The following is a 27,906-nucleotide window of genomic DNA, read 5'->3' as shown; positions in this document are numbered from 1 at the left end:
CCTCGACTTAACCCACTACCCCGAGAAACACGCTATTAGAATATAAAAAATTTATTTATTTTTTTTTATTTTTTTTATGAGTTTTTCGAAACTAGAGGTCGTAGAGCAATTCTGCCGTAGCCAATCGATAAAGGGGCCCTAGAAAGCAGGATGTTACCAAATTCAACCAAATCCCTAAATAAATTAAAGAGTTATTCACGTTTTAAGGGTTGAAAAATCCATGGAATATACCTTTGGTCCAAGAAATTTCATGATCGTTTTTTCGGATTTGTTGAGTTTAAAAGAACAGCCTTTCTATGTAGATAACGAATTTCCAATTGGTTTGCAAAAATTCGGATTAATAAGGGAGTTATTCGCGATTTACCCCAAAATTACCCCATTATTTAAACGTGAATATCTGGGAAACCAAGTGATGTAGAGCGATTCTGAAGACACCGATCGATAAAGGAGCCCCAGGCGGACCTGTGGTGTGAATTTGGAGCCCCACCGTTACATAATAGCCGAGTAACACAATGTATTACTGGTTGCCTATTTCAACAAAGAAGGCGCCGAGGGGCTCATAGCTTACTTGTGTTGACGTGTTCATTGATTAATTTAGGGCGGGAAATTCGAAATGAGGCGTGTATTTTAATTATAATCGTTTATTTTAAATACAATTCATAGATAATATAATAAAATACAATATTCAAAAATTTCATAATAAAACATGCACAGGTTCCGTGAAATCAGCCTATAGTATTCTGGTTCGCCGTCGAAGAAATTTTGATTGAATCAGTTGGTATCAACGAAAGCAAGAAACTGAAGACTCTAACACTGCAAAAAGCCTACTGCTGACATCAGTCTTTTTGCATTTTTATAATTTCAGTCAAGTTCACAATATAATATATCTTAGTTAATTTCAAAAATGGATGGATAATGTGAATCTAGACTCAACACTAATCGTACATGAAATATTTACAACTAGAATTATTCAGTTTAAAAAAAAGTATCGTTAACATCTGTACAAATACTTGGAATGTATTTACAATTGGATAACCGCGCCACAAACACAAATAAATATATTTTGAATTCGTTATTTTTGGCCTCCGATGAGTATTCTCCCTCGCGCACCGAGTCTCATGGCAACAAATCAGATCACTTTGTTTTTCCACTAAACTTACACTACAGCTGGTGTTTGAATTAACATTTGAGCATTTTATAACCGTCATTCTCTCAGAGTATGAAAACAATAAACTTCATTCAAATCTATTTTTACAAATTCAATGGTTAAAGTATGCCGTTTGTAAAATACTGAAAACCATCGTAGAGTTTCGTGGACAACGAGTGGATGCTCACTTCTACCATCCGGTTCACCTCCAGCTGCAGCTGCTCCTCGGTCATGCTCATGTGGAAACGATTCTTCAGGTTTTGCACCGTCGCCGCTCCCGACTTGAAGCAAGGCAACTGGGAACCTAAAAATAGAGACGCTTAGACGGCGAAAATAAACTCATTTCTTTTACTTAATTCTTACATTTTATATTTTAGAAATTTTGAATTTTTTGTATTTAATAAATTTTTTAATTTGTGTTTCTTTATTACCTTTTGAATTTTCATTTTTTTTCAATTTTGGAGTTTTACCTTTTAGAACTTATGGATTTTTAAACTTTTGGATTTTAGAATTTATTATTTTTATATTTTGGTGTTCTTGAATTTTGTATTTTTTTATTAGATTTTGAATTTTTAATTTTTGTAATTATAGGAATATTTGCATTTTAAAACTTTAAAATTTATTAATTTTAGAATTTTAAGGTTTCTGTATTTTAGTTATTTCAATTTTTTTTTTAATTTATTACATTTTATATATTTTTTTTATTTTTAATTGCTTCATTTTGAAAATTTTGTCTTTTTAGATTTTAAATTTTTTAAGTCTTTTTAGTTTTTTGAATTTTAGATTTTTTTCAGTTTAAACTTTAAATTTTACTTTATTTTTTTTTTTGACTTGTTTTATTTTGGAACTTACCAATTTTTGAAATTTTGTGTACTTTAATTTTTAGATTTTTAAATTTATTGATTTTTGAATGTTTAAATTTCAGAATTTTCGTATTTTAAACTTTTTTAGATTTTGGTTTTCCTAAATTTTGGATTTGTCTTAAATTTATTAAATTTAAAATTTTTAAATATTCAGTTTTTGATTTCCAAATTTTAAAACATCCGGTTTTGTTTTTTTATTTTGAGTTCATATTGGAAATAAAATGAAATCTACCTGATCTCATGATCTCCACCAGAGGGATAATCATATCCTGGTGCTTCCTCGCCGCCACCAGTCCTTGCAGAATAAGAATTTTGAAATATTCGAACATGTCCGACTGGTCGCCCCCCATCACTTCGACGAACTCGGCGGTGAGTTTGAACGGCGACGTTTCGAACCCCAAATTCTTCGGCGACATCGACAGGATGAATCCGAAATCGATATGAATCAAATGTCCGTCGCTCTTCAACAGAATGTTTCCATTATGTCGGTCTTTGACTTGGATCAAATAACAGAAGAGACAATACGCCGCGCAGCTCTGCACAAAGTTCTTCTGCGCTGTTAAAAACGCCTCGGACGTCACCGGTCCGTGCTCTTGAATGAAGTACTGCAGCAGCGACAATTGGCGGTGTTTCTTCACCTGGTGGAGCGAGACCGTGTTGAGGATGGGCTCGATTAAACCACTATCATTCGACAGACACAAGATGCGGTATGGGTGCACCCATAAAGGCACGTGTTCGCGTTCCCAGATCTTCTGGAACATCTGGAGGAGTTGCGAGGCCATGAGTTCCTGCCGGAGGTCGTCGCCGCACTTTACAATCACGCTGAGGAGTTTCCAGGTGGAGAGGTGACCATAGGGAGAGCTTTCACGGATGCGGCGCTCCTTATCGTCCCATGGCTCCTTCAAAACAGCCGCTGAAGGGTCCTGGGGGTCGTGCGTAAACTGCTTGTTCTTCTCCTCGTGGATCGAGTCCGAGAGGCGGCGGCGGATCTCCCCGGCGGCGATCCACATCGGGGGCTCGCGGGAGTCGCTCGACTCCTGGCTCATCTGCGAGATGGTGTCGCGGTCCACGTGCTTCTTCAGCTGCGTGTACTAAAACAGAAGATCAATGATTTTTGGACGCCGTCTCCGATGAGTAAAACGGAGGAATTAATATGCCTCAAAAATGGCATATTCTTGATATTCCCGGATTTCCTGATATTTCCTACTGATTTTCCCAGATTTCCTCTGATTTCCTAGTTATTTCCTAACGATTTCCTTGGAAATGTTTGTGAAATCATTAGGAGAAGAATCATATAAAAAAAATATATAGAATTGAATTTTTTTTATTTGGTATGCTAAAAATTTATAACATCATGCCAGTATTAAGATTTTCCGAAAAAAATTGAAAAGAGAACTAAAAAATAAATGTAATAAGTAATAATTTTTTTTATTACGTGATTATCGTAAATTTTGAAATTTTTCTTCATCAAAAAGATTTTTTTAAGAGACATAAGTGATAATCTTGAGTTTTTATATAGTCCTAGAAAAATTCACCAACGTGTTTAGGGGAGCGAGAAAACGGCTGAAATCTACACGAAATCATTAAAATTCTTAGAAAAATCGGCTTATTTCGATGCTAAACGACGATTTCTCACTGATTCTCACCGTTTTCTAGCTTGGATTCGCAAAGAAGAGCTCGAAATCTACAAAACCAGCAATTTTTATCAAGATTCAACTGCTGAATTCCGAGAAAACAGCAGAAATCTGCACGAAATCATCAAAATTCTTAGAAAACTCGGCTTATTTCGATGTTAAACGACGATTTCTCGCTGATTGTCGCCGTTTTCTGACTTGGATTCGCAAAGAAGAGGTCGAAATCTACAAAACCACCAATTTTTATCAAGATTCAACGGCTGAATCGCGAGAAAACAGCTGAAATCTGCACGAAATCATCAAAATTCTCACTGAAAATTTCACTAGTGAAAATTTCCAAGAAAAGTTTGCTGTGATTGGTTTATTTGAAAAAATAAATGTCTTTTATTGGTCGAATCTATGGTGAGTTGAATTCTCAGAAAATTCCTCTTATTTCGATGCTAAACGACGATTTCTCGCTGATTTTCGATGTTTACTGGCTTGAATTCGCAAAGAAAAACTCGAAATCTACAAAACCAGCAATTTTTATCAAGATTCAACGGCTGAATTCCAAGAAAACAGCAGAAATCTGCACAAAATCATGAAAATTCTTAGAAAGATCGGTTAATTGCGATGCTAAACGACGATTTCTCGCTGATTGTCGCCGTTTTCTGACTTGGATTCGCAAAGAAGAGGTCGAAATCTACAAAACAACCAATTTTTATCAAGATTCAACGGCTGAATCGCGAAAAAACAGCAGAAATCTGCACGAAATCATCAAAATTCTCACTGAAAATTTCACTAGTGAAAATTTCCAAGAAAAGTTTGCTGTGATTGGTTTATTTGAAAAAATAAATGTCTCTTATTGGTCGAATCTATGGTGAGTTGAATTCTCAGAAAATTCCTCTTATTTCGATGCTAAACGACGATTTCTCGCTGATTTTCGATGTTTAGTGGCTTGAATTCGCAAAGAAAAGCTCGAAATCTACAAAACCAGCAATTTTTATCAAGATTCAACGGCTGAATTCCAAGAAAACAGCAGAAATCTGCACGAAATCATCAAAATTCTTAGAAAAATCGGCTAATTGCGATGCTAAACGACGATTTCTCGCTGATAGTCGCCGTTTTCTGACTTGGATTCGCAAAGAAGAGCTCGAAATCTACAAAACTACAAATTTTTATCAAGATTCAACGGCTGAATCGCGAGAAAACAGCTGAAATCTGCACGAAATCATCAAAATTCTCACTGAAAATTTCACTAGTGAAAATTTCCAAGAAAAGTTTGCTGTGATTGGTTTATTTGAAAAAATAAATGTCTTTTATTGGTCGAATCTATGGTGAGTTGAATTCTCAGAAAATTCCTCTTATTTCGATGCTAAACGACGATTTCTCGCTGATTTTCGATGTTTACTGGCTTGAATTCGCAAAGAAAAACTCGAAATCTACAAAACCAGCAATTTTTATCAAGATTCAACGGCTGAATTCCAAGAAAACGGCAGAAATCTGCACAAAATCATGAAAATTCTTAGAAAAATCGGTTAATTGCGATGCTAAACGACGATTTCTCGCTGATTGTCGCCGTTTTCTGACTTGGATTCGCAAAGAAGAGGTCGAAATCTACAAAACAACCAATTTTTATCAAGATTCAACGGCTGAATCGCGAAAAAACAGCAGAAATCTGCACGAAATCATCAAAATTCTCACTGAAAATTTCACTAGTGAAAATTTCCAAGAAAAGTTTGCTGTGATTGGTTTATTTGAAAAAATAAATGTCTCTTATTGGTCGAATCTATGGTGAGTTGAATTCTCAGAAAATTCCTCTTATTTCGATGCTAAACGACGATTTCTCGCTGATTTTCGATGTTTAGTGGCTTGAATTCGCAAAGAAAAGCTCGAAATCTACAAAACCAGCAATTTTTATCAAGATTCAACGGCTGAATTCCAAGAAAACAGCAGAAATCTGCACGAAATCATCAAAATTCTTAGAAAAATCGGCTAATTGCGATGCTAAACGACGATTTCTCGCTGATAGTCGCCGTTTTCTGACTTGGATTCGCAAAGAAGAGCTCGAAATCTACAAAACTACAAATTTTTATCAAGATTCAACGGCTGAATCGCGAGAAAACAGCTGAAATCTGCACGAAATCATCAAAATTCTCACTGAAAATTTCACTAGTGAAAATTTCCAAGAAAAGTTTGCTGTGATTGGTTTATTTGAAAAAATAAATGTCTTTTATTGGTCGAATCTATGGTGAGTTGAATTCTCAGAAAATTCCTCTTATTTCGATGCTAAACGACGATTTCTCGCTGATTTTCGATGTTTACTGGCTTGAATTCGCAAAGAAAAACTCGAAATCTACAAAACCAGCAATTTTTATCAAGATTCAACGGCTGAATTCCAAGAAAACAGCAGAAATCTGCACGAAATCATCAAAATTCTTAGAAAAATCGGCTAATTGCGATGCTAAACGACGATTTCTCGCTGATAGTCGCCGTTTTCTGACTTGGATTCGCAAAGAAGAGCTCGAAATTCAACGGCTGAATCGCCTGAATATCAACTTTTTACGCCGCCGACAAAAATTGTGTTGATAAGGGTAATTTGTAGGTGTCCTAAACAATCTGTAAATAGAACTGTACGCCTATATAGTCTTACCTGCTGCGAGATCTCGTCGTCTTCTTGGCTCCAGTCGGGGTCGTTGTCGTCGCAGAGCCCCCCGCACAAGCTGAACGCCGACAAGGAGGTGGTGTCGCCGCCCCCGAGGTTCTCCTCGGACTTCGTATGCCTCAACGTGGGCATGATCTTCGACGTGACGATCGAAGTATGTAAATCGTCCACTTCCACCACCTCCGCGTAGACAATATACGGCGCTTTGTCCTTGGAATTTAGCACGGCGCCCACTTGGGGCGGAATCCTAACGATGTGGTGCGGTCGTGTCGTCAGAGGTAACCACACCCTCGCCGGGAGATTGAGGTTGAGCGTGGTCAGTTCCGCCACTAGTCGCGTGGTCTTCGCTTCCTTCGTCGGAATGGAAGATAGCAACTTTCCGATTGTGATTAAAGCTTTCATGAATTCCAGCTCGGGTGCCAACCGTGGAGCCTAGAAAAACTAGTATAAACACCACGAAATGCGAAAAATGAGGGGAAAACTCACCGAACACGTGCACTCAGTCTTTTTCCCTCGCAGGTCGTTGACGACGCCTCGACAACTCTCGAAACATGTACAACCGTTGTCGAAGGCGCGTCCTGACGTCAAATCACCAAGACACAACTGGGAAGCACCAGCAGACGAAGAACGACGAGGACCGATGAAAAGGGCGGAAGCGTCACTTTGCGATCTCTGGTGGGATTTCTTCGGGGGAGTGTTGAGGTTTGGGGAGACGAGAGGTTTGTGGGGTTTGGGTCGGAGCTCGTCGGAGAGGATGAGGTTGCGGAGTTTGATGCCGAGGGGTTTCTTCTTCGACGGCAAGGAGGCGTCGGAACTGTAGGCGTCGAGGAGCCAGGCACATTTTAAGGAGAAGTCTACAGACTGCCGGCATCTGCAACAAAGACGACTAGATTCAGTATAAGTTTTCTCGTTACCCCGTTACCACGGACGCACTCAAATGTTTTTGGTCCAGTGACCAATCTCGTGGTACTACAGACGCCTTCTTCTGTTTTTAAGCGAGGGAAGCGAGCTAGATTACATTAACCAATACCGCGTTACCACGAATGCTCTCATCACAGCAAACGTGTTACTACAAACGCCATCTGTTTTTGACGAAATCTTAATAACCAGTCTCACGTTACCACAAATACACCCAACTCTTTTAGCGAGCAAAGCGAGATATGTCTCACTAACCCATTCGGTGTTACTCTTCAATTGATCAATCACCTCCAACTGTTTACGCGAGTGAATAAAAAAAACGCGTGTTACCACGTATTCCAGTGACTAATTCCGTGTTACTACAGGAGCCTTGTACTGTTTGCAGCGAGCGAAGCGAGCTGTATCTTCGTAACCAATTTCACGTTACCACGAATACCAACTGTTTTCATCGAGCGAACTAACTTGTGTTACCACAAATGCGGCCCTTTTATGGCGAGCGAAGCGAACTATATCTCAATAATCAATCCTGTGTTACTACGAACGCCTGGTTTTAGTGAGCACAACGAGCTGTAACCAAATACACGCTTTAATTGTTTTTAGAGAGCAAAACGAGCTGTATTCCAGTGAATTTCGTGTTACTGTAGGAGCCTTCTACTGTTGTTAGCGAGCGAAGCGAGATGTATTTGAGTAACCAACCGCGTGTTACCACCTCTCGTTGTTGGCAAGCAAAGGAAGCTTTATATCGGAAATAAAATGTGTGTTACTACACAACTTTCAACTGTTATAAGTGAGCGAAAGCGATCTGCATCTTACAAAGTAATTTTGCGTTACTACGGATGCAGAAAGGAGTTAACCTCCCTTGTAAATCTGAATCAATCTTAGAAAATTAGGAAAAATCGTTTGAAAATCAGGAAAATCAATAAAAAATCAGGGGAAATCATGAAGACATGAGGGGCAATCAATAGGAAATTTGGGGAAGATTTACGAAATAACAATCAAATAAGGAGAAGTTGGACGAAATCACAAGGAAATCAGGGAAAGTTGAACGAAATCAAAAGAAAATCAGGGAAAGTTTTATAAAATAACAAAGGAATAAGGGGAAGTTGGATAAAAACACAAGGAAATCAGGGGAATTTAGACGAAATCACAAGAAATTCACGGGAAGTTTTACGAAATAGCAAGGAAATAAGGGGAACTTCAACGAAAGCACAAGGAAATTAGGGGAGATCGTTTGGAAATCAGGAAAATTAATAGAAAATCACAAAAAGTCATTAAGACATTAAGGGCAATCAATTGGAAATCAGGGAAAGTTTAACGAAATAACAAGCAAATAAAGGGGAAGTTGGACGAAATTACAAGGAAATAAGTAAAGGTTGGACAAAATCACAAAGAATTCAGGGTAAGTTTTACGAAATAACAAGGAAATAAGAGCAAGTCAAAGAAATGAGGGGAAGTCAAGTCTAGGCCAGAAAAACGAGGTGTTTTTAAGATACCAATCCTTTGTTACTACGAACGTCTGTTTTAGTAAGCTAAGCTAGCTATATTTTAGTACTCAATCCTGCGTTACCACGAACATGTTTTAATTATCTTTAGTGAATGAAAGTAGCTGTATCTTGGTAACTAATCCCACGTTACCACAAACACCCTCAACTGTTTCCAGCGCGCGAAACGAGTTGTATCTCACAAAGTCCTCTTACGTTACCATGGATGCAGTCTTGGCGAGCGAAGCGAGCTGTATCTCAGTAACCATTCTTGCGTTACTACGAATGCTTGTTTTTAGTGAGCTCAACGCACTGTATTTTAGAAACTAATTCCGCCTTACCACGGACGCACTTCAAATGGTTTTTAGTACGTGAAGCGAACTGTATTCCAATGACTAATCCCGCGTTACTACGAACACTACTATTTCCATCGAGCGAAGCGAGATGTATTTGAGTAACCAATCCCGCATCTTTAAATGCGAGCTAAGCGAGCTTTATCTCACAAACTAAAATAGCGTTACCACGAATGCAGTGTTTTTAACAAACGAAACGAGCTGCACCTGAGTTACAATCCTGTGTTACTACAAATTCCTGTTTTTAGGGAGAACAGCGGAACTATATTTTAGTAACAAATCGCGCATTACCACAAACGTCCCCAATTGTTTTTAGCGCGCAAAACCAAGGTAATCGTAGAAATCAGTCTCGTGCTACTGCAAACATCTCCAATTGTTACGACAAACTGCGACGCGCGTTTTCAACAATATTCGGCGAGCGCAGCGAGCAAAAACAAATCCCACGCGCTCCAGCCTAAAGGAAACCAAGAAAAACATAAATTTTCATTCTCTTTTAATTATGTAAATTACGGAACAAGGAAAAAGCATAATTGCAGTCGCACGTGTGGCGCATTTGAAACGTGTCGTTAATTACCTACGCAGAGGAATTCAATTGTCCGATATTATCACCGCGCCAACTCGCCTTCAAATTGCGTTCATTTGAAATAAATAAAAATAAAGATAAAAACTCGCTTTTATCATCCGTGATAAGAATGATTTGACTTAAACGATCGTTAGCCATTTGCATATACGTCAAAACTAACGATTGAAGTGCGTTTCCATGCTTGGTAACAAGTGCTAAACGATAGAAAAACGACCTTTTTTCAAACACAATAGCGCGGATTATATTGACAAACACACAAAGATAAGTCGAAAGTCGACGGAGTTTCTTCATTAGCGCCTTGGAGGGCCCCAATTCCAACAGTAAAGAGATTAATTCGCGAGCATGTACTAAAAGAATGCGCGTTCAACGGGTAATTGCCATGTTATGAAAAACACAATTGTTTTCGCGGCGTTAGATTGCTGTAAAACGTGATTTTCTCCAGTTCCGAATCGCTAAAACAAGCCTCTACTTCGAACCGCGAAAATAGATTAATGGCGGTGTAAATATTGACTTCTTTGATGTGGATTTGCTTGGGTTTTCCGGAATTTTCCCCAAATGGGCGTCGCCTGATGAAAGAAAAGTTAACGCTCCAGAAAACGCCGTCGGTCCGGCGACCTACTTTTCGTGGCGCATTCGCCAAAAATGATTTGTCAGCACGCTTTTAACGTTAATTTCCTTAAAACGCCGGGAAATCGATGAAAGAAAGGAAAAGTCGCCGTTTATCAAACTCACCTATGAATCAGATACGGATGTATGACCTCGGCGACGTCGTGCATCTGTATATACATGCACACCAACTGCGGCAAATAAAAGTCCACCTCGTGATTGTCAAAGCTGAACATCTTATTCGCGATATAGCTCTGCACTCCCGGCTCCTTGCTCTTGAAGAGGTAATGCATCGCCATCGAAACGTCGAACACTTTACTCTCCAACAACCTCAACATCCCGAACCCTTTCGACGCCGCGTCACTCGACTTATCATCATCGTCCACTTTAACATTGTCCACCACTTCTTCGAGACTCTCGCGACTCTCATGGTACTCCACGGAAGACTCCCGCGTCGTGTTACTATCGCTGGAGCCGCTGTCGCTCCCGCAGAGGATCCCCGAGTCGTCCGAACCCAAACTCGCCAGTTCGTCCCTTTGCGTCGTCTTCGAAGGGTTGGGGTCGGTGGCCAACAACACAGTGGTGACAGTCTCGCATTCCGGGCTGGGGGTGACGTCCACTTCGGGGATGCGTTGGAGGGCGGAATCCAAACTGCGGTTGCGGTGGTGGAGAGTCAGGTGGGTCCCGGGGGAAGACGTTACTTGCGCCACGGGGGGCAGCAGGATCCCCATGGATCTACAACAACAACACAATAATATTAATACAGGGAGAAACCGCGCCCCTGGCCTCGTATTACACGCTAAAAGCCCCAACTTCCCGTTTTTTCATCGGTTTCAATAACCTTAATTCCTTCTTCGACAAACAAATCGAACAAACGCTCATTGGGTAAATTGAACGATGTCGGGGTCAGGGAGATTATAATTGCTCTTTCAGATAACTCCGAGAAATTCTTTCGGCATGACTAATCGCCGCTCGAAACTAGGGAGACCAAAACATTCCACTTTTAGGAAAGGTCTAGACTGGGGCGTGGACTCATTACAGTCGAACCTCAACCCCACTTCTCACCTACAGTCAAACCTCGATACTAACCTGAAATCCAAACTGAGGTTCCTTTGATGATTGCTCAATCGAATCTTATTACTTAAATTGTTATTGGGCCTCCCATGCACCGACGGCACGTTATCCTTGCAGCCCCCGACGAACTTCGGCCGCTTCACGTGCGCCACACTCGCTTGTACTTCGCTCATTTTCTTCTTCTTCTCAATTACGCCATTCCATCGCTCACGTATCACAGTCGGGGCTACCTGCAAAACTAATCGGTCAAAATCAAGAGGGCTCGGCACATAAAACAAGGGGGCGCGTGGCAGATGTTTCTCTGAACATCTGCGCGGTTTTTCTCCAAATATCAGTATTTGTGACGTCACGACTGAATTATACATTTCGTATTTCGAATTGATTTTCTCCAGAGACGTCACAAACTTACTACAGATACCGTAAAACGGAGTTAATTATTCAGAGTTGTGTGGATTCCGTAATTTATAGTTTGAAAAGGAAAACGGGAAGTTACGAAATTAAATGAACAAAAATCGAACGAAGAAATCGGACGTCGAAATTTCATCAAGGAGGCCGCGGATGGATGACAGATTACCGTAATTTTTCGGCGTTGAAGCGTCAATATACAAGGTGGCTCAAAATTAAAGCTGGGAGCTGTTTCACATTTCAGTTGGGACACTGCAGGAGCCAAATCAGGTGTCAATATACAGTGCGATCTTAAAAATTTTGTATCGAAGTTACAAAATTCATTGTCTAGTTTTTCAAAATTAATATACAGAGGGAATCAAAACATTTAAAATAATTTCGGACAAACACAATAAATATACAGAGCGATAAAACATTTACAAGTGTCCGAAAAACAATTGTGACCTAAACTTCAATGAAATTTGCAATGTTTTTGTGGTTTAATGAAATCCTTGGCCTTATCAGCGGCGACTGTCAACTTTTCCAGATAAAAAGTGCAATTTTCTATGAAAAACAAAAATTGGAAACTTCCCACTCCGATAAAGAGTAAAATAATCAAATGTGATTCACATATTTAGCAAATTTTCGAAAATATGAGTCATATTTTCTAGACCGAAGGTCGTGTAAAAAAACAAGTAGGCTGGTGTCACTTGTCAAATCATCCACAAAAATAGGCTAATCCGATTAATTGACAATAAAAAACCGAACAATGACAACGGCGTCCTTGAGATTTCGAGAGCGCATTCTTCCGTCTTATCAGCGATACTGATAAACATTTCATCCATTTGTGATAAACGATTCCATTTCTGTGATGAAAGCTGGTAAAAACTAGGTTACACCTCGTCCCTCTCAATTAAAATCGCGAAAATATCCGCGGCTGTGTAAACAATCGCATCGCCTCCGACCCCAAAAGAAAATCGCACTGTTGTTATTTTGGGGTCGAGCCCCCCCATGATCGCTGCCACTGTCAACACAGCGATGGGTGTGCCCTTTCGGCAACAACGCGGAAATTGCAGATTTTGGGGTCGGAAGCGGTCGATTTTCGCGTGTTCCAAAAAGCGGACAATCGTATGTTGTGAAAAAATGCTGAAATACTTTCTATTGCAGAGAAATCCAGGGTCGCGCTGAACTGTCAAAACCACATATTGACACACACAATATCCTTAAACGTCCCGAAAACACGCACATTCACGTTCACGTACGGGGAATTTTCGCGATGGACGTGATTTCGGGCGGATTTTCCACCGAACTAAGCGATCAGAGCTACTATTCTAAGAGCGTCAAAACACAACTGCCACGGTAGAGACGCCATACTGCGCACTGGTGGGAGTGGGGGGAGCACGGATGCCAACCCAAAGCAAACAATCTCACCAGATTTTTTTTACAATTCAGTTTTTTATCAATAAAACCGAACAAAAACAAGCAGAGAACCAAGAAGAGAGAACACAGAGACGGATTAGCCCAAGCGCGGTTTTTTATCGGGGGAAATTTAGATAGGGCAAAGGTCACGCACCTCGGTGCATGTGCACCGAGCGCACGAGCCTTGAATTATGCTAATCTTGTTGGTTTTTCTCGGGAAATGACTCTCGAGAGGGAAATTCTGACACTTTCTATTTTCGGACCGAAAAATCGCATCTGGGGACTTTTTTTTGTGGCAGGTGGTGCTGACAGGTGCCCCAACCTTTTTTGGTTCCTCTGGCTCAATCACGGCGCGATAAGAATCAAGTTTTGCACTCACCATCTCGAAAAAGCACCTGCTCGTTTGGCAACACTGATTGGCTACACTGACATTTCACAAAAATGACATTTCATTTGTCAAAATTTTGGTTTTGAACAGTGGGCGGGAAATTCAATTTTTTTCGAAAATTTCAACGTGCGTTTATTATAAACACAAATTACCTTGAATCGTTGAAAATTAAAGAGTTCCTAGTAAATTATGCGTAAATGGTCTCTTATTTATAAACCACCGTTTAAATCGTTGGTTACTGGCTTTAATAGACCCACATGTTCGATAATAGCCGTAATCATGGAGAAAATACAGGGTCATTCAGTAACTCGCACGGTTTCTGGGCTAGGAATGCTGAAAAAAATGACCCATTTAGCCACTTTTCGTCTTAAAATTCCATAAACGATATCTTATCTCGAGCACCTAAAGAGATATCTAATCGGAAACACCGGAAATGACTTTCTTAGGTCCTAAGACCCAAACAACGATACCAAACTCGACTCATTTCGGGCGACCTTGAAAAACTCAATTGGACTTAAATCAGGTATAGGGTAGCAAAATCGTAATTTTCTCGCCGAAAATTTGGTTCTCGGGGTCGAAAACCTATGAATTAACACCAAACTCGATGCATTTCCCATGAGATTGGAAATTTCAATTGGGGTCAAATCGGAAATTTAAGTTTTTACCGCGATAACTGTCAACTTAATTTAGTTGTATTCAGATCGGTCCAGATTGGTGGCCACTGCATTAATCTTTGCGCAGTTTGCATATCTTCCGTTTATTTGGAAAGAACAAATTCGGCATTGATAATAATAGTAATAATGATAATAGAAAAAATATTTCGACAAAGCCGCGGTTATCGTGTGAGTAATTAACCTTTTAAGAATGTAAGATAAGATAGTATTGAAATAATTGTGATTTACCCGAATACTTGGTTTATTGATTTATGCTCCTCCATTTTGTTTATTGTCTGATTAAAGATACTTCGAAAATTAATCATGATGACTTGATTAGATTGATAAGAAAAATGTGACAAAGTTGGTGTTGACTCATTGGGTTTTTTCATAACACTCTTTATTTTAGTCAAAAAATTATCCCGATTTAGCACCAATTAAGTTGCCCAAAAATCATCAAAATTTGGTCAAGTTTGGTGTTGATTTACATGTTTTCGGGCACGAGGAACCCATCTGTGGTGCTGATTTCGTCATGGCACTATTTGTTTTCGAGATATGTTAACTTGTGCAGAACCCGATGACAATATTGAGTGATATTTTTACTTAGAGTTAATAAACTGCGCTTTAGATCTCAAATGTACAAAAAAATGTATAGTGTCCACCTGTATACCTCGATTTGACCCTAATTGACACGCTTAAAATCGATGTAAAACTAGTCGAGTTTGGTCTCGATGCATAGGTTTTCGGGCCCTGGAAACTCATCTCTGGTGTTCATTTCGTCACAGCACTCTTTGTTCTTGAGATACGTTAACTTGTAAGGAACCCTGCGATAATCGTAAACGAGATTTTCATCTATTGTCACGATTTTATGAGCTGGATTATGATAATAGATAAAATAATCAATACAAAATAAATAAATATCCAGTCCACCAGAATTTCCCGATTTGACCCCAATTGACTTGTTTCAAAATGACGAAAACCCCGTCGAGTTTGGTCTCGAAACTTGGGTTCTCGACCCCGAAAAGCTCATTTCTGGTGACCGCTCCGTTGTAGCACTCTTGATTTCCGAGATACGAGCACACACTCTCTTTTGTTTGTTTCAAAAAAGACGCTCCATTAGACCATTTTAATGCCACGTTTGGGTAAAATAATAGACATTCTCGACCATCATAAAAACAAATCCAAACATGTATTTATCCCACATTACATCACAAATGTCGTAATAATTATAGCAAACAGACCTAAAACTCGAGACGAAAATTACGAATTTTTTTGTTTCTGAGAACGTAATGTAAGCAGTAGCAGCGCTGTAATTTCGCAGTACGAAGAATTGCAATTAGCACTTCCTGCCAAGAAAACTTTCTCATGATGATAAGGTGTTGATTTGAATCAGTACGAATTGGTGTGGAAAAAATGATGACATAATCAAGGTGTTATCGAAGCCTTGACAGTCATCAAATTCGCGTTTTGTCAATAACTTAATTGATTAGTTTTGTTTTGATAACATTGTATTGACGTTGAGTGTCAAATTGACGTTTTGTCACGACCGGCAGTGTGACCAACGTATTCAAATTCCAGAGGCTGCTATGATGTGTTTACATCAGAGCGTCTGGGCTTTCCAGTGCCGTCTCAAGGATGGACAATTGATCACATTAAAGCCACTAATCTCCATAATTGGATTATATAACGTGACCCGCATGTCGGAAAAAACCCAAAGGTCGTTGCACATCTACAAAACGACCCTAAAACTCTGTCGTTTTTATCGGGGTTAACACTCTCGGTCTCAGTACTCCACTTGCGAATTTATAGCGATTTGCAGATGTGGCTATTTCATAAGTGCGTTACCCTCATCACTTTTGCTTTTATGACCATATTAATGACCGGAGAATGACTCCAAACGCACAGTTAACTGAGATTGAAAAAACGTCACCGTTACCACAGGTGGGCCTCAGTGACCTAAAAAAAGTGGAAATAGAAACAAAGTCAAGGCGAAAAATCCGGCTAATTTTACCGTCAGCCGGTGAGTTTACGATGCAAGAAATGCACCCACAAATTCAATTAGGAAATTGGAATCGCGTGACTACAATTTTGTGATGTTCACGTTTCTAGCGGCAATTTTTGTATCGATTAGCGGTACACTCCTTAGAGGGTATTGCCGCCCCCAGAGGCGCACCCTTATGGGGGCAGAGCCACTATTGATTGTCATCGAGATTTTTTTTCACAACGGGTATATTTTTCTTGAAGTTTAATGATCACATTCAAGCCACTTGCCCGCAAATTCAAAAAATCTGTAATTTTTTTGTTATTTAAAGACTCCAAATTGTTCAAAATATCGAATAATATAATTTTTCTTTAAATATCGAAAAAAAAAGTTGAGGTCCTAATTTAGTCCCAATTGAAAAATTCCAAGGTCACGCAAAACACGTCGAGTTTGGTCTCATTCTATAGGTTTTTCGACCCCAGAATGCCATTTTTAGTATCAAAATCGCGATTCCTTTTTCGATTTTTGAGATAATTGATGAGGTATCCTGATCTGAACCCAATTAAATTTTTTTGGTGCATTATAACACTTTATTCGGCATTCCGCTCGTGCCAAAATTCATAATTTCCTTCAAAATCAAAGTTGCGGCAAACTCGATGACAAAAATTTTACGATCACATTCAAGCCACTTGCGTGCAAATTAACAAAATTTGAACTTTTTTTGTTATTTATACACTTCAATTGGCCCAAAATTTAAAAATAATCAATTATTTTTTCAAATATCAAAAAAAAGTTGGAGTCTTGATTTAGCCCCAAATAAAAATTCTCAAAATCGCAAAAAACACGTCGAGTTTGGTCTCGTTGTATAGGTTTTCGGACCTTAAAATGCTATTTCTGGTATCCAAATGACGATATCTTTCTTCGTTTACAAATTAGAAGAGGCAGCACCCTAATCTAAACCCCATTGAAATTTTCTGGTGCATTATAACTCCTCACTCGGCACCCTGTTCTTGTCATAATTCACCATTTGCTTTAAATCCAACGTTGCGGCAAACCCAAAGTTGAAACTTTTATGATCACATTAAAGCCACTTGCGTCCAAATTCAAGAAATTTGTAATTTTTTTGTTATCAAAACACTCCGAATTGCCCAAAATTAAAAAAAACCCAATTATTTTTTCAAATACTGAAAAAAAAGTTGTGGTCCTGATTTGGCCCCAACAGAAAAACTTCAAGGTCACGCAAAATATGTCGAGTTTGGTCTCGTTTTATAGGTTTTCGGACCTAACAATGCCATTTGCGGTAATCAAATAGCGATATCATTCCCCGTTTTTAAGATAGAAATAGAAGTACCCTGATCTGAACCCAATTGAATCTTTGTGGTGTTTTAAAACTCTAAACTACCAAGTAAGCTATGAATTTTTCCCGGTCCCGTCACTTTGGCATCTGTCAAAATTCCCGTGACTATGCGTCTGAAACTTCTCCTGTTTCTTCTCCTCCTCGTCCCCCCGTCGCTTCCCCGCGACGAGCACGTCCTCCGACTCACCGATGTGAACTTACCCAAGCTCCTCACCAGACACCAGAATCTCGTGATCATGTACTTCATCCCCTGGAGCGTTCTGTGTCGAAAATTCCGCCCCCATTACGCCCGCGCCGCCAAGTTTATGGTGGAGAACAGCCTCCCGGTGAAGGTGGGTAAGATGGACTGCTCGGACTTGGGGAAAAAGACATGCGAGAAGCAGCAAGTTGCTCTTCATTTACCGGCGATCCACTTCTACAAAAATGGGGTGTTAACCAGAAGGTATAAGAGCTCCAGAGACACTCTTTCTTTGATTAAGTTCATGAGGGCGCAAGTGGTACCTGCGGCTGTTGAGTTGAAGAATATTGATGAGTTTAAGGAGTTCTTGAAGAAACAAATTGATGTGGTCGTCGTGGGGTTTTTTGAAGAAGATTCGAAGTTGAAGAAGTTGTTCATGAAGATCGCTGAAGGGTGGAAGGAGTACATTATATTTGCCTTCTCGAGGTGTGAGAAACTGTTGATGAGGGAAGGAGTCCTCAATGGTATCGTGTTGTTTCGTCCCAGTAACGTCTTCAATCGGTACGAAGAAGAAAGACTGTTGTTTTCAGGAAGAGAAATCATTGGAGATATCAGGAACTTCATCCTTAGGAACTACCATGGACTGATCTACCATCGAACTCCAACCAACAGAAATAACTTCGTGATTCCTTATATTATCTTGTACTACACCTCTGACCCCCATGGAGATAGCAACGAGGTAAAGTACTGGAGGAACCGCATGATGAAGACAGCCCACGAATACAAGGATAAGATCAAAATGGCCGTCAGCGCCAAAGAAGACTTTGAAGAAGACCTCGTGGACTTCAAAGTGGACTACAACAACAAGATGCGCCCTTTCGTCATTGGCATAGACTTGGAAGTCCAGAAGTACGTCATGTCCGAAAACTTCACTAGAGAGACTTTCAAGACCTTCGTGGATGACTTCGTCAACAACCGCCTAATTCCTTTCACTAAATCGAATATAACAGAAAATGATGGTGCCATCATCATCGCCACAGCTCACAACTTCGAGGACGCCGTCTTGAAGAACCACAAAGACACCTTCATAGACCTGTATACTCACATGAACAGGTCCATGACCTTCACCGCCGTGTTGAAGAAAGTCGCCGATTTGCTACAGGAAGAAGACATCGCCATTGTTAAAATGGACATGGTGGAAAACGCTGTACCGGCAGTGTTCGCCGGTAGGGACATCCCGGGAGCTTATTTCTTAAAGAGAAATTATAAAACTGCACCAGTGTGGTACCCCGGCGAAGAGAACATCCAGGATGTCATCGAGTTCATAGCGGCGCTAGCTTCAAAGGAAATGGTGCATTATGACAAAGAGGGCATGCCAAGAGTGTCAAAAGAAGAGTTATGATGCACCACGACTTCTCAATTGGGTTCAGATCAGGGTGCCGACCCTTCTATCTTGAAAACGGAGAAAGATATCGGCATTTGGACACCGGAAATGGGATTGGAGGGGCCGAAAACCTTTAAAACGAGACCAAACTCGACGTGCTTTGCGTGACCTTGAAGTTTTTTAGATGGGGCTAAATTAGGACCTCAACATTTTTTGTAGTGTTTAAAAAAAATATTACATATTGTGATATTTTGGGCAATTTGTAGTCTATAAATACTAAGAAAAAAACAGTTTCGTTGAATTTAGACGCTAGTGGGTTCAATGTGATCAAAAAAGTTTTGTCATCGAGTTTAACGCAACGTTGGTTTTAAAGAATATAGTGAATTATGACAAAAGCCAGGTGCCAAATAAAGGGTTATGATGCACCAAACAATTTCAGTTGGGTTCAGATCAGAATACCTAATGATCTATCTCAAGAACGAAAAAAAACATCGCGATTTGGATACCAGAAATAACATTGTTGGGTCCAAAAACTTATATAACGAGACCAAACTCAACGTGTTTTGCGTGACTTTAGAACTTTTCAACTGGGGCTAAATCAGGACCTCAACTTTTTTAATATTTAAAGAAAATAAAAAACGTAATTTAATATTTCGGGTAATTTAAAGTCTTCAGATGACCAAAAAATAACAGATTTCTTAAATTTGAACGCAAGTGGGTTGAATGTGATCACAAAATTTTCGTCATTGAGTTCACCGCAACATTGGCTTTGACGAAAATGGTGATGTATAACAAGAGCTGCATGCTGCATAAAGTGTTTTGATGCACCAGCAAATTTCAATTGGGTTCAGATCAAGATAGCTTAACATCTATCTCGAAAACGAAAAGAAAAATCGCAATTTGGATGCCAGAAATGACATTGTTGGGTCCAAAAACCTATAAAACGAGACCAAACTCGAGGTGTTTTGCGTGACTTTAGAACTTTTCAACTAGGACTAAATCAAAACCTCAACTTTTTTTGATATTTAAAGAAAAAAAATTACGTTATTTAATATTTTGGGAAATTTGAAGTCTTCAGATAACCAAAAAATAACAGATTTCTTAAATTTGTACGCAAGTGGCTTGAATGTGATCATAAAATTTTCGTCATCAAGTTCATCGCAACGTTGGCTTTGACAGAAATGATTAATTACAACAAGAGCGAGGTGCCGAATAAAGTGTTATGATGCACCAGAAAATTTCAATAGGGTTCAGATCAGGATACCTTGACGATCTACCTCGAAAACGGGGAGAAAAATCGCGATTTTGATACCAGAAATGACATTGTTGGGTCCAAAAACCTATATAACGAGACCAAACTGGACGGGTTTTCTGTGACCTTGAAGCATCCCAATTAGGGCCAAATCAAAAAAAATTTTTTTTCGTTTTTTGAGTAAAAACGCAGTTTGTTGGATAGATTTAGTAATCAGAAGACTTTAAACACTAAAACGTGGCACGTTTTTTAAATTGAGAAATGGCTGGAATGTGATCAAAAATAAAAAAATATATATTTTTTTTTGCAAAAATTTCTGAATCTGAAATTTGCGCTAAGGCGACAAATTGCCACAAAAAATGCATTAGATCACGACTGGTGACTGTTGACATTTAGAGTTTTTCTATGTTCTAAACCAGACATCGTAGGAGGCTGCCACTTGTGAATATTCATGCATTTTGAGCTCTAAATTCCTATGCGCCAATTGAAATCTGGCTCGTCTTCGCCAGAATCGATAAATTCTCGTGTTTGTCCGATTTGAGCCCAATTGAATTCCCATGGTTGCCTGAAATAACCATGCGGTTGGTTTCCTCCGCCACTCATCTCTCGTTTACGATGAAAATATCCATAAATGCGCCCATAAATCTCCAAAGTCTATAAAAATTTATCTAAACTCCTAAGAATTTACGTCACTCTTTTCCTTATCCGAAAATACGCCTCAGCCGCCATTTTGCTGTCACATTACGAAAACATTTCACAGCCGACTCCGCTCTGGAATGTTTTATGAGGCAAGTGACCTTTCGACCCTCCCCCAACATTAGAGCTAACTTCGCGACTATTTCAGGTAGACCACATAATTAGGTCAAATTTTCAATTACCGCCCGTAAACCCGTAAAAAGACACTAGAAATTTTATCGCGTAATAAAAATGACGGCGCTCGTAAATCTCAAAGTGACGGCCGTAAATAAATCGCATCTGCACTGCAAATCGATAGAATTTGTTTACGCGATCAAACAATAAAAGTACAAGATCAAGCTGCCTGTGCATGGTACGGATTTCATTGTTTGGCCTTGGGAAGCAACCTTGATCTTCGTTGCATAATTAAAAAGTCCAGATGTTTCAAATCGGGAAAGAACGAAGGCTAATTGAAAGCTCCATGTAAACTCAATTGGGTCCAGATCAGGGTGTCATGGCTCACAATTAGTTTCTGTCCATTTTCGCTCCTACACCAATATCGCAAGAGCGGAAACTGCACAATCCTTTCGAAACTGAGACGTGTGGGTAACAGGTTGATGCCCACATCGTTACGTCACAAGGTAACGGCAACTTGACACCAGCGATTTTTCGAAAAGACGACTTAAGTCACTTACTTAGCGATGACGTGGCCGCTATCGCTGCCAATTACTGATATTTCTGGCGACTTTTGCGCCTGACGTCATTTCCAAGGAAATTCAGAGGTCATCTTCATGACGAATGTTAAAGATTTCCGTTTCCGCGGAAAGTAAACGCAATTATTTCTAGGTGTTACATAAATAATTAGCGGAGAAACAGAGCACAAAGTATAAATATCGTTAGGTAGAAAGCGCGTTCAAATTACGAGTAAACTTCATCGTACTAAGAAAACGAAGAGAGAGATCGAAGTGCGGACACCGGAAATGACTTTCTCAGGCCCGGAAACATATGTAACGAGACCAAACTCGACTAGTTTTCGGCGACCATGGACATTTCAATATGGCACAAATCTGGAGGCGGACGCCACTGATTTCACGGCTTTTGCCATCGCCGTCTAAATTTATCTCGGGAAAACAAACAGCGCCGCATTTGTACGTTTTGTTGCGTCGCGGCGCTGGGAAATGGGTCATGGGAGATGCAGGGAAAAAAGCACCGAATATTGGATACTTTAAAAAAAAATATATGTATTAAAAATATTTGCTTTTAAATTGAATCAATTAAATTATTATTTATATTGAGTTTGAAATGATTGCTTTACGATCTATAACGTTTAAATTACAAAAAAATACACAATTTTTATTTTGTCGGCAAATATGTATTTTGTCACAAATTTGATGCTCTAAAAAAAGGTTTCTTAATATTGGATATTTTTCAAAAAAAGTTTATCGCATCGTTGGCTTTGACGAAAATGGTGATTTATAACAAGAGCGAAATGCCTAATAAAGTATTATGAAGCACCAGAAAATTTCAATGGGGTTATGATCTACCTCGAAAACGGAGAGAGAAATTGCGATTTGGATACCAGAAATGACATTGTTGGGTTCAAAAACCTATAAAACAAGACTAAACTCGACGTATTTTGCGTGACTTTAGAACTTTTTAACTGGGGCTAAATCAGGACGTCAACTTTTTTTTGATATTTGCAGAAAAAAGTTACGTTATTTGATATTTTGGGCAATTAAAAGTCTTCAGATGACTAAAACAACAAATTTCTTAAATTTGAACGCAAGTGGCTTGAATGTGATCATAAAATTTTCGTCATCGAGTTCATCGCAACGTCGGCTTTGACGTAAATGATGAATAATATGAATAATTAACAAGGGCGGGGTGCCGAATAAAGTATTATAATGCACCAGAAAATTTCAATTGGGTTCAGATCAGGATCTCTTATGATTTATCTCAAAAACTGGGAAAAAAAATCGCGATTTGAATACCAGAAATGACATTGTTGGGTCCTAAAACATATAAAACGAGACCAAACTCGACGTGTTTTGCGTGACTTTAGAACTTTTCAACTGGGGCTAAATCAGGACCGCAACTTTTTTTTTGATATTTAAAGAAAAAAAATTACGTTATTTAATATTTTGGGCAATTTAAAGTTTTCAGATGACCAAAATATAACAGATTTCTTCAATTTGTACGCAAGTGGCTTAAATGTGATCATAAAATTTTCGTCATCGAGTTTATCGCAACGTTGGCTTTGACGAAAATGGTGATTTATAACAAGAGCGAGATGCCTAAAAAAGTGTTATGAAGCACCAGAAAATTTCAATTGGGTTCAGATCAGGATTCCTTATGATCTATCTCGAAAACGGAGAGAAAAATCGCTATTTGGATACCAAAAATGACATTGTTGGGTCCAAAAACATATTAAACGAAACCAAACTCGACGTGTTTTGTGTGACTTTAGAACTTTTTAACTGGGGCTAAATCAGGACCTCAACTTTTTTTTGATATTTGAGGAAAAAAAATTACGTTATTTGATATTTTGGTCAATTTAAAGTCTTCAGATGACTAAAAAATAACAGATTTCTTAAATTTGTACGTAAGTGGCTTAAATGTGATCATAAAATTCTCGTCATCGAGTTCATCGCAACGTCGGCTTTGACGTAAATGGTGAATTATAACAAGAGCGGGATGCCGAATAAAGTGTTATAATGCACCAGAAAATTTCAATTGGGTTCAGATCAGGATCCCTTATGATCTATCACGAAAACGGGAAGAAAAATCGCGATTTAAATACCAGAAGTGACATTTTTGGCTCCAAAAACCTATAAAACGACTCCAAACTCGACGTGTTTTGCGTGACTTGAAAACTTTTCAACTTTTGATATTCCAAAAAAAAAATATGTTGTTTGATATTTATTATTTTTGAGCAATTTGAAGTCTTCAAATGACAAAAAAAACACAGATTTCTTAAATTTGGACGCAAGTGGCTTAAATGTGATCATAAATTTATCTCGGTGATTTTTCCCTGTTCAAAGCGGCCACCGAATCCGGCGGATCTGAGCCCGCTTTGGTCGGCGTGGTGGCGCTTTTGGCCCCCATTGGGACCTTGGAATGTGGGCAAAGGGCGGGGCGGTGACTACGGCGAGAACATTTTCTCACAGTGCATACAGGATACGTAACGCTTCAAGTGACTGAACACGGCCTAATCACTGGAAGTAGGGTTTGTAACAAAGGAACGGAAACTCTTAAAAAGGTCTTCGAGGGGTCATCGTAATGACATTTCAAATTATGTTCGTACGCACTGATTTGAGGGTACTTCGCAATTTGACTTAACGGGATCTAATGCAACATAGGCGTGAAGTTATGCTAATGCAGATTCCGTCACGTTTCACAAATGTTTGCGTAATTTAGATATTTTTTAGTTGCGTTGGATTCCCAGTGATTGGTAAATTATGAAATGGAAGCAGCATCGTGAAAGTTTTTACTTTTACTGAAGAAGAAAGTTGGTTTTAATGGGGTTTAAGAGATTTGGACGATTTGTTACGTTGCCCAACTGTCACCATCGACAGGCCTACCAACTTGCGCTAAAATTCCAAAGCCTGTCATTGTGGAGAGGCAAAACAGTGCTACCAACTATGTTGCTAATATTTTTTAATTAAAACGCGGAAACAATTCGAGTGGCCTCCACTTTCACTCCTCAATGTCATTTTTAGGCCATATGTAAAAAAAACAATCGCCTCCGTTTTCTCCCTTCGGACCTTTTTCTATTTCTGTGATTTACTACCCAAACAAAACGTGCTCCCCCATAAATCCAGTGCATTGCCCCTGCACATTTCGTTCTATTTCTAATTCTTTCACATCATTTGAATACTTGCGCTGTTCACCCACTTTCATTTCATTTCATTTTTTAATTGAATGTTAACAGGACAGCGTGTAACACTTTCAAATTGCATTGTTTACCATTTAAATGCATTAATCAAGTGAAAAATGCCGATTTCGATTGGCGAAATTTAGAAATTGAGGAAGAACGAGCGAAACGAGCGGCCTTGGAATTTTTTACACGTTGGCAGGTCTGGGATTTATCGGTTAACCTCAAGTCAAGGTGGCTTTGTAATTTTACGGCTAATTCAATTAAAGACATGACTTGAAATTTCAAAGTTAAATAGTCAGGGCTGCGTAGTTTAAATCCTAGAGGTAGATTGAGGGGCAAAAAAGGGTGCATTTTTGTTATTGTAAAACGGTTTAAAAACGAGTGTATTAAACTACTGATAATATGTCATTAGAACTATTAACGCTAAGTAGGCAATTATGTAATTACAATAATACAATCAAAAGTCAAAGAAATAATAGCCAAAGTATGCCATTGCCACACTAAAATGCATAAGACACACAATTTTAGCTTCCAGAAGAACAATTTGTCGATTTTTTCATTTGTTTTATTAATGTCGCTCGAAAAACAACTGTAATTTATTTTGACTACTTGAAACCCAGATTTACGCAACTAAGTTTTTGAGAAAATTGTGCCTACTACTTTTGGTCGCAACTGTAACAACTTTGGAAGAATATTTGACCGAAAATGTTGAGATTTTGGTCACAGGTGCGTTAAAACCAGCCGAAACCGTTCAAATTGAAATTTGGTTTAATTCCTCTTACCTTTCGGGCCAATAGAATTCCGGTTGAAAGTCTGATTCACTTGCCAACATCATCATGTGGTGTTGAGTCGAGCTAGAAATGTTCATACATTAGAAAACCAAACATTAAAATCGACAAAACCTTACAATTGCTAATTGAACTATTGAGATTTCAAATCTTCTTGACATTTGACACTAGAACTGTCAAATGTTATAACTTATTGAGTAAATGCGATTGGGCAAATTCAAATCGTCTTTTGTTCATGTGGGTGGAGTTAAAACAAAGTTCCGACAATAATTCCAGTTTAGGTTTTTTTTTCGCTTTGTATTTAAGTTTTCGACGGCAGCGCCATCTCTAGTCTTCCGTGTTAAAACGTCAAAAAAAAGAAATCTGACAGTGACAGTGACAGCTGACATTTCTAAGAACCTTGTAAAATCGTAATTTCGCGTTAAAAACAATTCTCGCCCCCTTTTTAGCCCCTTTATAATCGTTTACACTGCGCCCCTTACATATACTCAGTGTCTCAACAAAATTGCGTCCTAACCCAGTAACCGTCTGTCGTGGAACTTTCGACAAATATGACATTGATTGAAGGCATAGGTGATGAAGTGACACATTTTTTTATCGGATTATTAGTAGTATTAGTCGGTAAGTCGTCGCAAGTTATTTTATTGGCTCTTAACCTCACTTTCCTAGTGTCTTTAGCCTGGTGGACCACCAGCATTTCGGAGCAAAGGCATGTACAGACTGTTTGGTTGCTGGATAGAAGACGTCACAGAACCCACCGAAGACTTACTAACCACACTCACAGTGTGACCATCGCTGAAGGTGGCTGAAAGTCACTTTGTTGTCATTGACTTAACCTCACTTTGTAGGCACGGCCACGGCGACGTTACCGACTGAAAATCCTAGTTTAGTCGCAGAAGCAGCCAAACCTAGTACCAGCTCGCAGAGTACTAGTACTGGTGCTAGCGGGGAGGACGATGAAAGAGACCGAATCGTCCAAGCCATGGATGACGACGCTTGTGTAGTCAGGCAGCGGAGATTAGCGTTCTATGAGAGGAACGACGAGACTGAGGAGGATCACAGTGTCATGGAACACAACTACGCGGAGGCAGCAGCGCCGCCGCCCTCCACCGAGCAACCGAAAGCCAAAGAAGGCAGCGACATCACCATCAAGCTCAAATATATCAACGACGATTTGAAGCTCGTCGATGGGAAGCTCAAGGAACAGTTGGGGGACTTTAAGAAGTGAGCCCCGCCCACGCTCCTCCCACTTGTATAACCCCGCCCCTTTTTTTCCAGGCGCCACTTCCAGGTGGAGCTCTCCTCCAATAAGCTCGTCCGTTTGATTTTCAACGGACAAGTCCTCCAACAAGACACGAAAACCCTGGAAGGTTGCGGTCTTTTCGACAACTGTGTGGTCCACTGTCTCATCCACCAACGTCGCTCCGCCCCTGACGACTCCTCCCCTGAATCTCGCTCCGACCAATCACAGTCCAACAGAAACAGTAATCAAAACAATAATAATAACAATCAAGGTCGCGATTGGGACTTGGGGAATTTCCTTTTAGCCATCATCAGTTTTACACTGTTGTCGGCTTGGTACTTCAGGTAAGAAAATCCCCTAAAAAATGTACGAAATACAACAAATTCCCTAGGTATGTGTACGCGCACTTGTACACAGTCACAGCAACGGTGGGTCTGATTTTAATGACGGGAGTCTTCACGATCGTCCTCTTCGGATTTTATTTCCCCGACCACGAGCATCTGCCGCAGCGAATGGACAACACGGGAACTCAATCGTAGACTTAAATTTTGTATATTTCGCTGTAATAAATTTAATTTATATTATATTTTCCCAAAGTTTTAATAAACGTTATCATTTCTACTCGCCACTCTTTTTGCGCCACCTTGTATATCCCCAGTTATGCAACCGAATAACTAAACAATTCCTGAGATTGAGCGACATTTCGCGCCCACAAATCAAGCAAATTATGTAATTAGTATGCGGAAATATTTAAAGAATCCCGGATTGTTTTTGTCGCGTGGGGGATTTTCGCGTCGCCGGGTTGGTACGAAAAAATGACCCCGTCGTGATTTCATGAATTATTAATGAAAAAAAAGCCAAAAATAGAGAATCGGGGCGCCTCATTAATTAATTTGATTATTCTTTCGGGATTTGAGGGAAAATCGCTCGGGTCACGTGATTGATTATCGACAAATTCGACAGATTTGGGATTAGTTGTCGCTTGAATTTCAACGGGAAAGCTCGTTTAAGGGTGCGGGGGCTC

At 39.5% G+C, this 27,906-nt stretch overlaps 3 protein-coding genes across 7 annotated transcripts; 2 read left to right on the top strand and 1 right to left on the bottom strand.

Annotated features, from left to right (window-relative positions):
- Positions 1 to 1,229: 1,229 nt before the first annotated feature.
- fwd (phosphatidylinositol 4-kinase beta fwd) lies at positions 1,230 to 25,841 on the bottom strand. 4 transcript variants are annotated; one of them, XM_088033623.1, is made up of 8 exons: positions 25,759 to 25,841; positions 25,634 to 25,705; positions 11,319 to 11,533; positions 10,356 to 10,964; positions 6,775 to 7,159; positions 6,277 to 6,720; positions 2,243 to 3,101; positions 1,230 to 1,451 (listed from the first exon to the last, which is right to left on the bottom strand). In XM_088033623.1, exons 3-8 carry the CDS (start codon positions 11,474 to 11,476, stop codon positions 1,267 to 1,269), a joined length of 2,640 nt encoding a protein of 879 aa, XP_087889749.1. In that variant the 5' UTR covers positions 11,477 to 11,533; positions 25,634 to 25,705; positions 25,759 to 25,841; the 3' UTR covers positions 1,230 to 1,266. The 4 variants fall into 4 exon arrangements, with proteins under 4 accessions (XP_087889749.1, XP_087889746.1, XP_087889745.1 ...); XM_088033620.1 differs by lacking the exons at positions 25,634 to 25,705; positions 25,759 to 25,841 and adding an exon at positions 12,843 to 13,076 and having other exon boundaries at positions 11,319 to 11,541; XM_088033619.1 differs by lacking the exons at positions 25,634 to 25,705; positions 25,759 to 25,841 and adding an exon at positions 12,843 to 13,076.
- Positions 17,593 to 19,065, top strand: LOC148176135 (protein disulfide-isomerase A3-like). Its single transcript, XM_088034918.1, has one exon. The coding sequence runs from the start codon at positions 17,593 to 17,595 to the stop codon at positions 19,063 to 19,065; it is 1,473 nt and encodes a 490-aa protein (XP_087891044.1).
- A 129-nt stretch (positions 25,842 to 25,970) lies between the features above and the next one.
- On the top strand, positions 25,971 to 27,503 carry LOC148176133 (transmembrane and ubiquitin-like domain-containing protein 1). Of its 2 annotated transcripts, none has more exons than XM_088033625.1 (5): positions 25,971 to 26,260; positions 26,318 to 26,440; positions 26,488 to 26,863; positions 26,918 to 27,226; positions 27,274 to 27,503. In XM_088033625.1, the coding sequence occupies exons 1-5, from the start codon at positions 26,191 to 26,193 to the stop codon at positions 27,419 to 27,421; spliced, it is 1,026 nt and encodes a 341-aa protein (XP_087889751.1). In that variant the 5' UTR covers positions 25,971 to 26,190; the 3' UTR covers positions 27,422 to 27,503. The 2 variants fall into 2 exon arrangements, with proteins under 2 accessions (XP_087889751.1, XP_087889750.1); XM_088033624.1 differs by having other exon boundaries at positions 26,309 to 26,440.
- The last annotated feature ends 403 nt before the right edge of the window (positions 27,504 to 27,906 follow it).

Source organism: Gnatocerus cornutus, chromosome 4 (genome assembly GCF_029298725.1).
Source record: "Gnatocerus cornutus isolate USDA-ARS CGAHR chromosome 4, icGnaCorn1.1, whole genome shotgun sequence".
NCBI lineage: Eukaryota > Metazoa > Arthropoda > Insecta > Coleoptera > Tenebrionidae > Gnatocerus > Gnatocerus cornutus.
This window is presented reverse-complemented; position numbering and strand designations above follow the sequence as displayed.

Coding starts and splice junctions, on each gene's coding strand:
- LOC148176135 (XM_088034918.1), top strand. CDS start 17,593: ATGCGTCTGAAACTTCTCCTGTTTCTTCTCCTCCTCGTCCCCCCGTCG.
- LOC148176133 (XM_088033624.1), top strand. CDS start 26,191: ATGACATTGATTGAAGGCATAGGTGATGAAGTGACACATTTTTTTATC. Junction 26,441..26,487: donor CAGTGTGACCATCGCTGAAG/GTGGCTGAAAGT, acceptor CTCACTTTGTAG/GCACGGCCACGGCGACGTTA. Junction 27,227..27,273: donor TTGTCGGCTTGGTACTTCAG/GTAAGAAAATCC, acceptor CAAATTCCCTAG/GTATGTGTACGCGCACTTGT.
- fwd (XM_088033623.1), bottom strand. CDS start 11,476: ATGAGCGAAGTACAAGCGAGTGTGGCGCACGTGAAGCGGCCGAAGTTC. Junction 10,965..11,318: donor AACCTCAGTTTGGATTTCAG/GTTAGTATCGAG, acceptor TTGTTGTTGTAG/ATCCATGGGGATCCTGCTGC. Junction 6,721..6,774: donor AGACTGAGTGCACGTGTTCG/GTGAGTTTTCCC, acceptor TAGTTTTTCTAG/GCTCCACGGTTGGCACCCGA.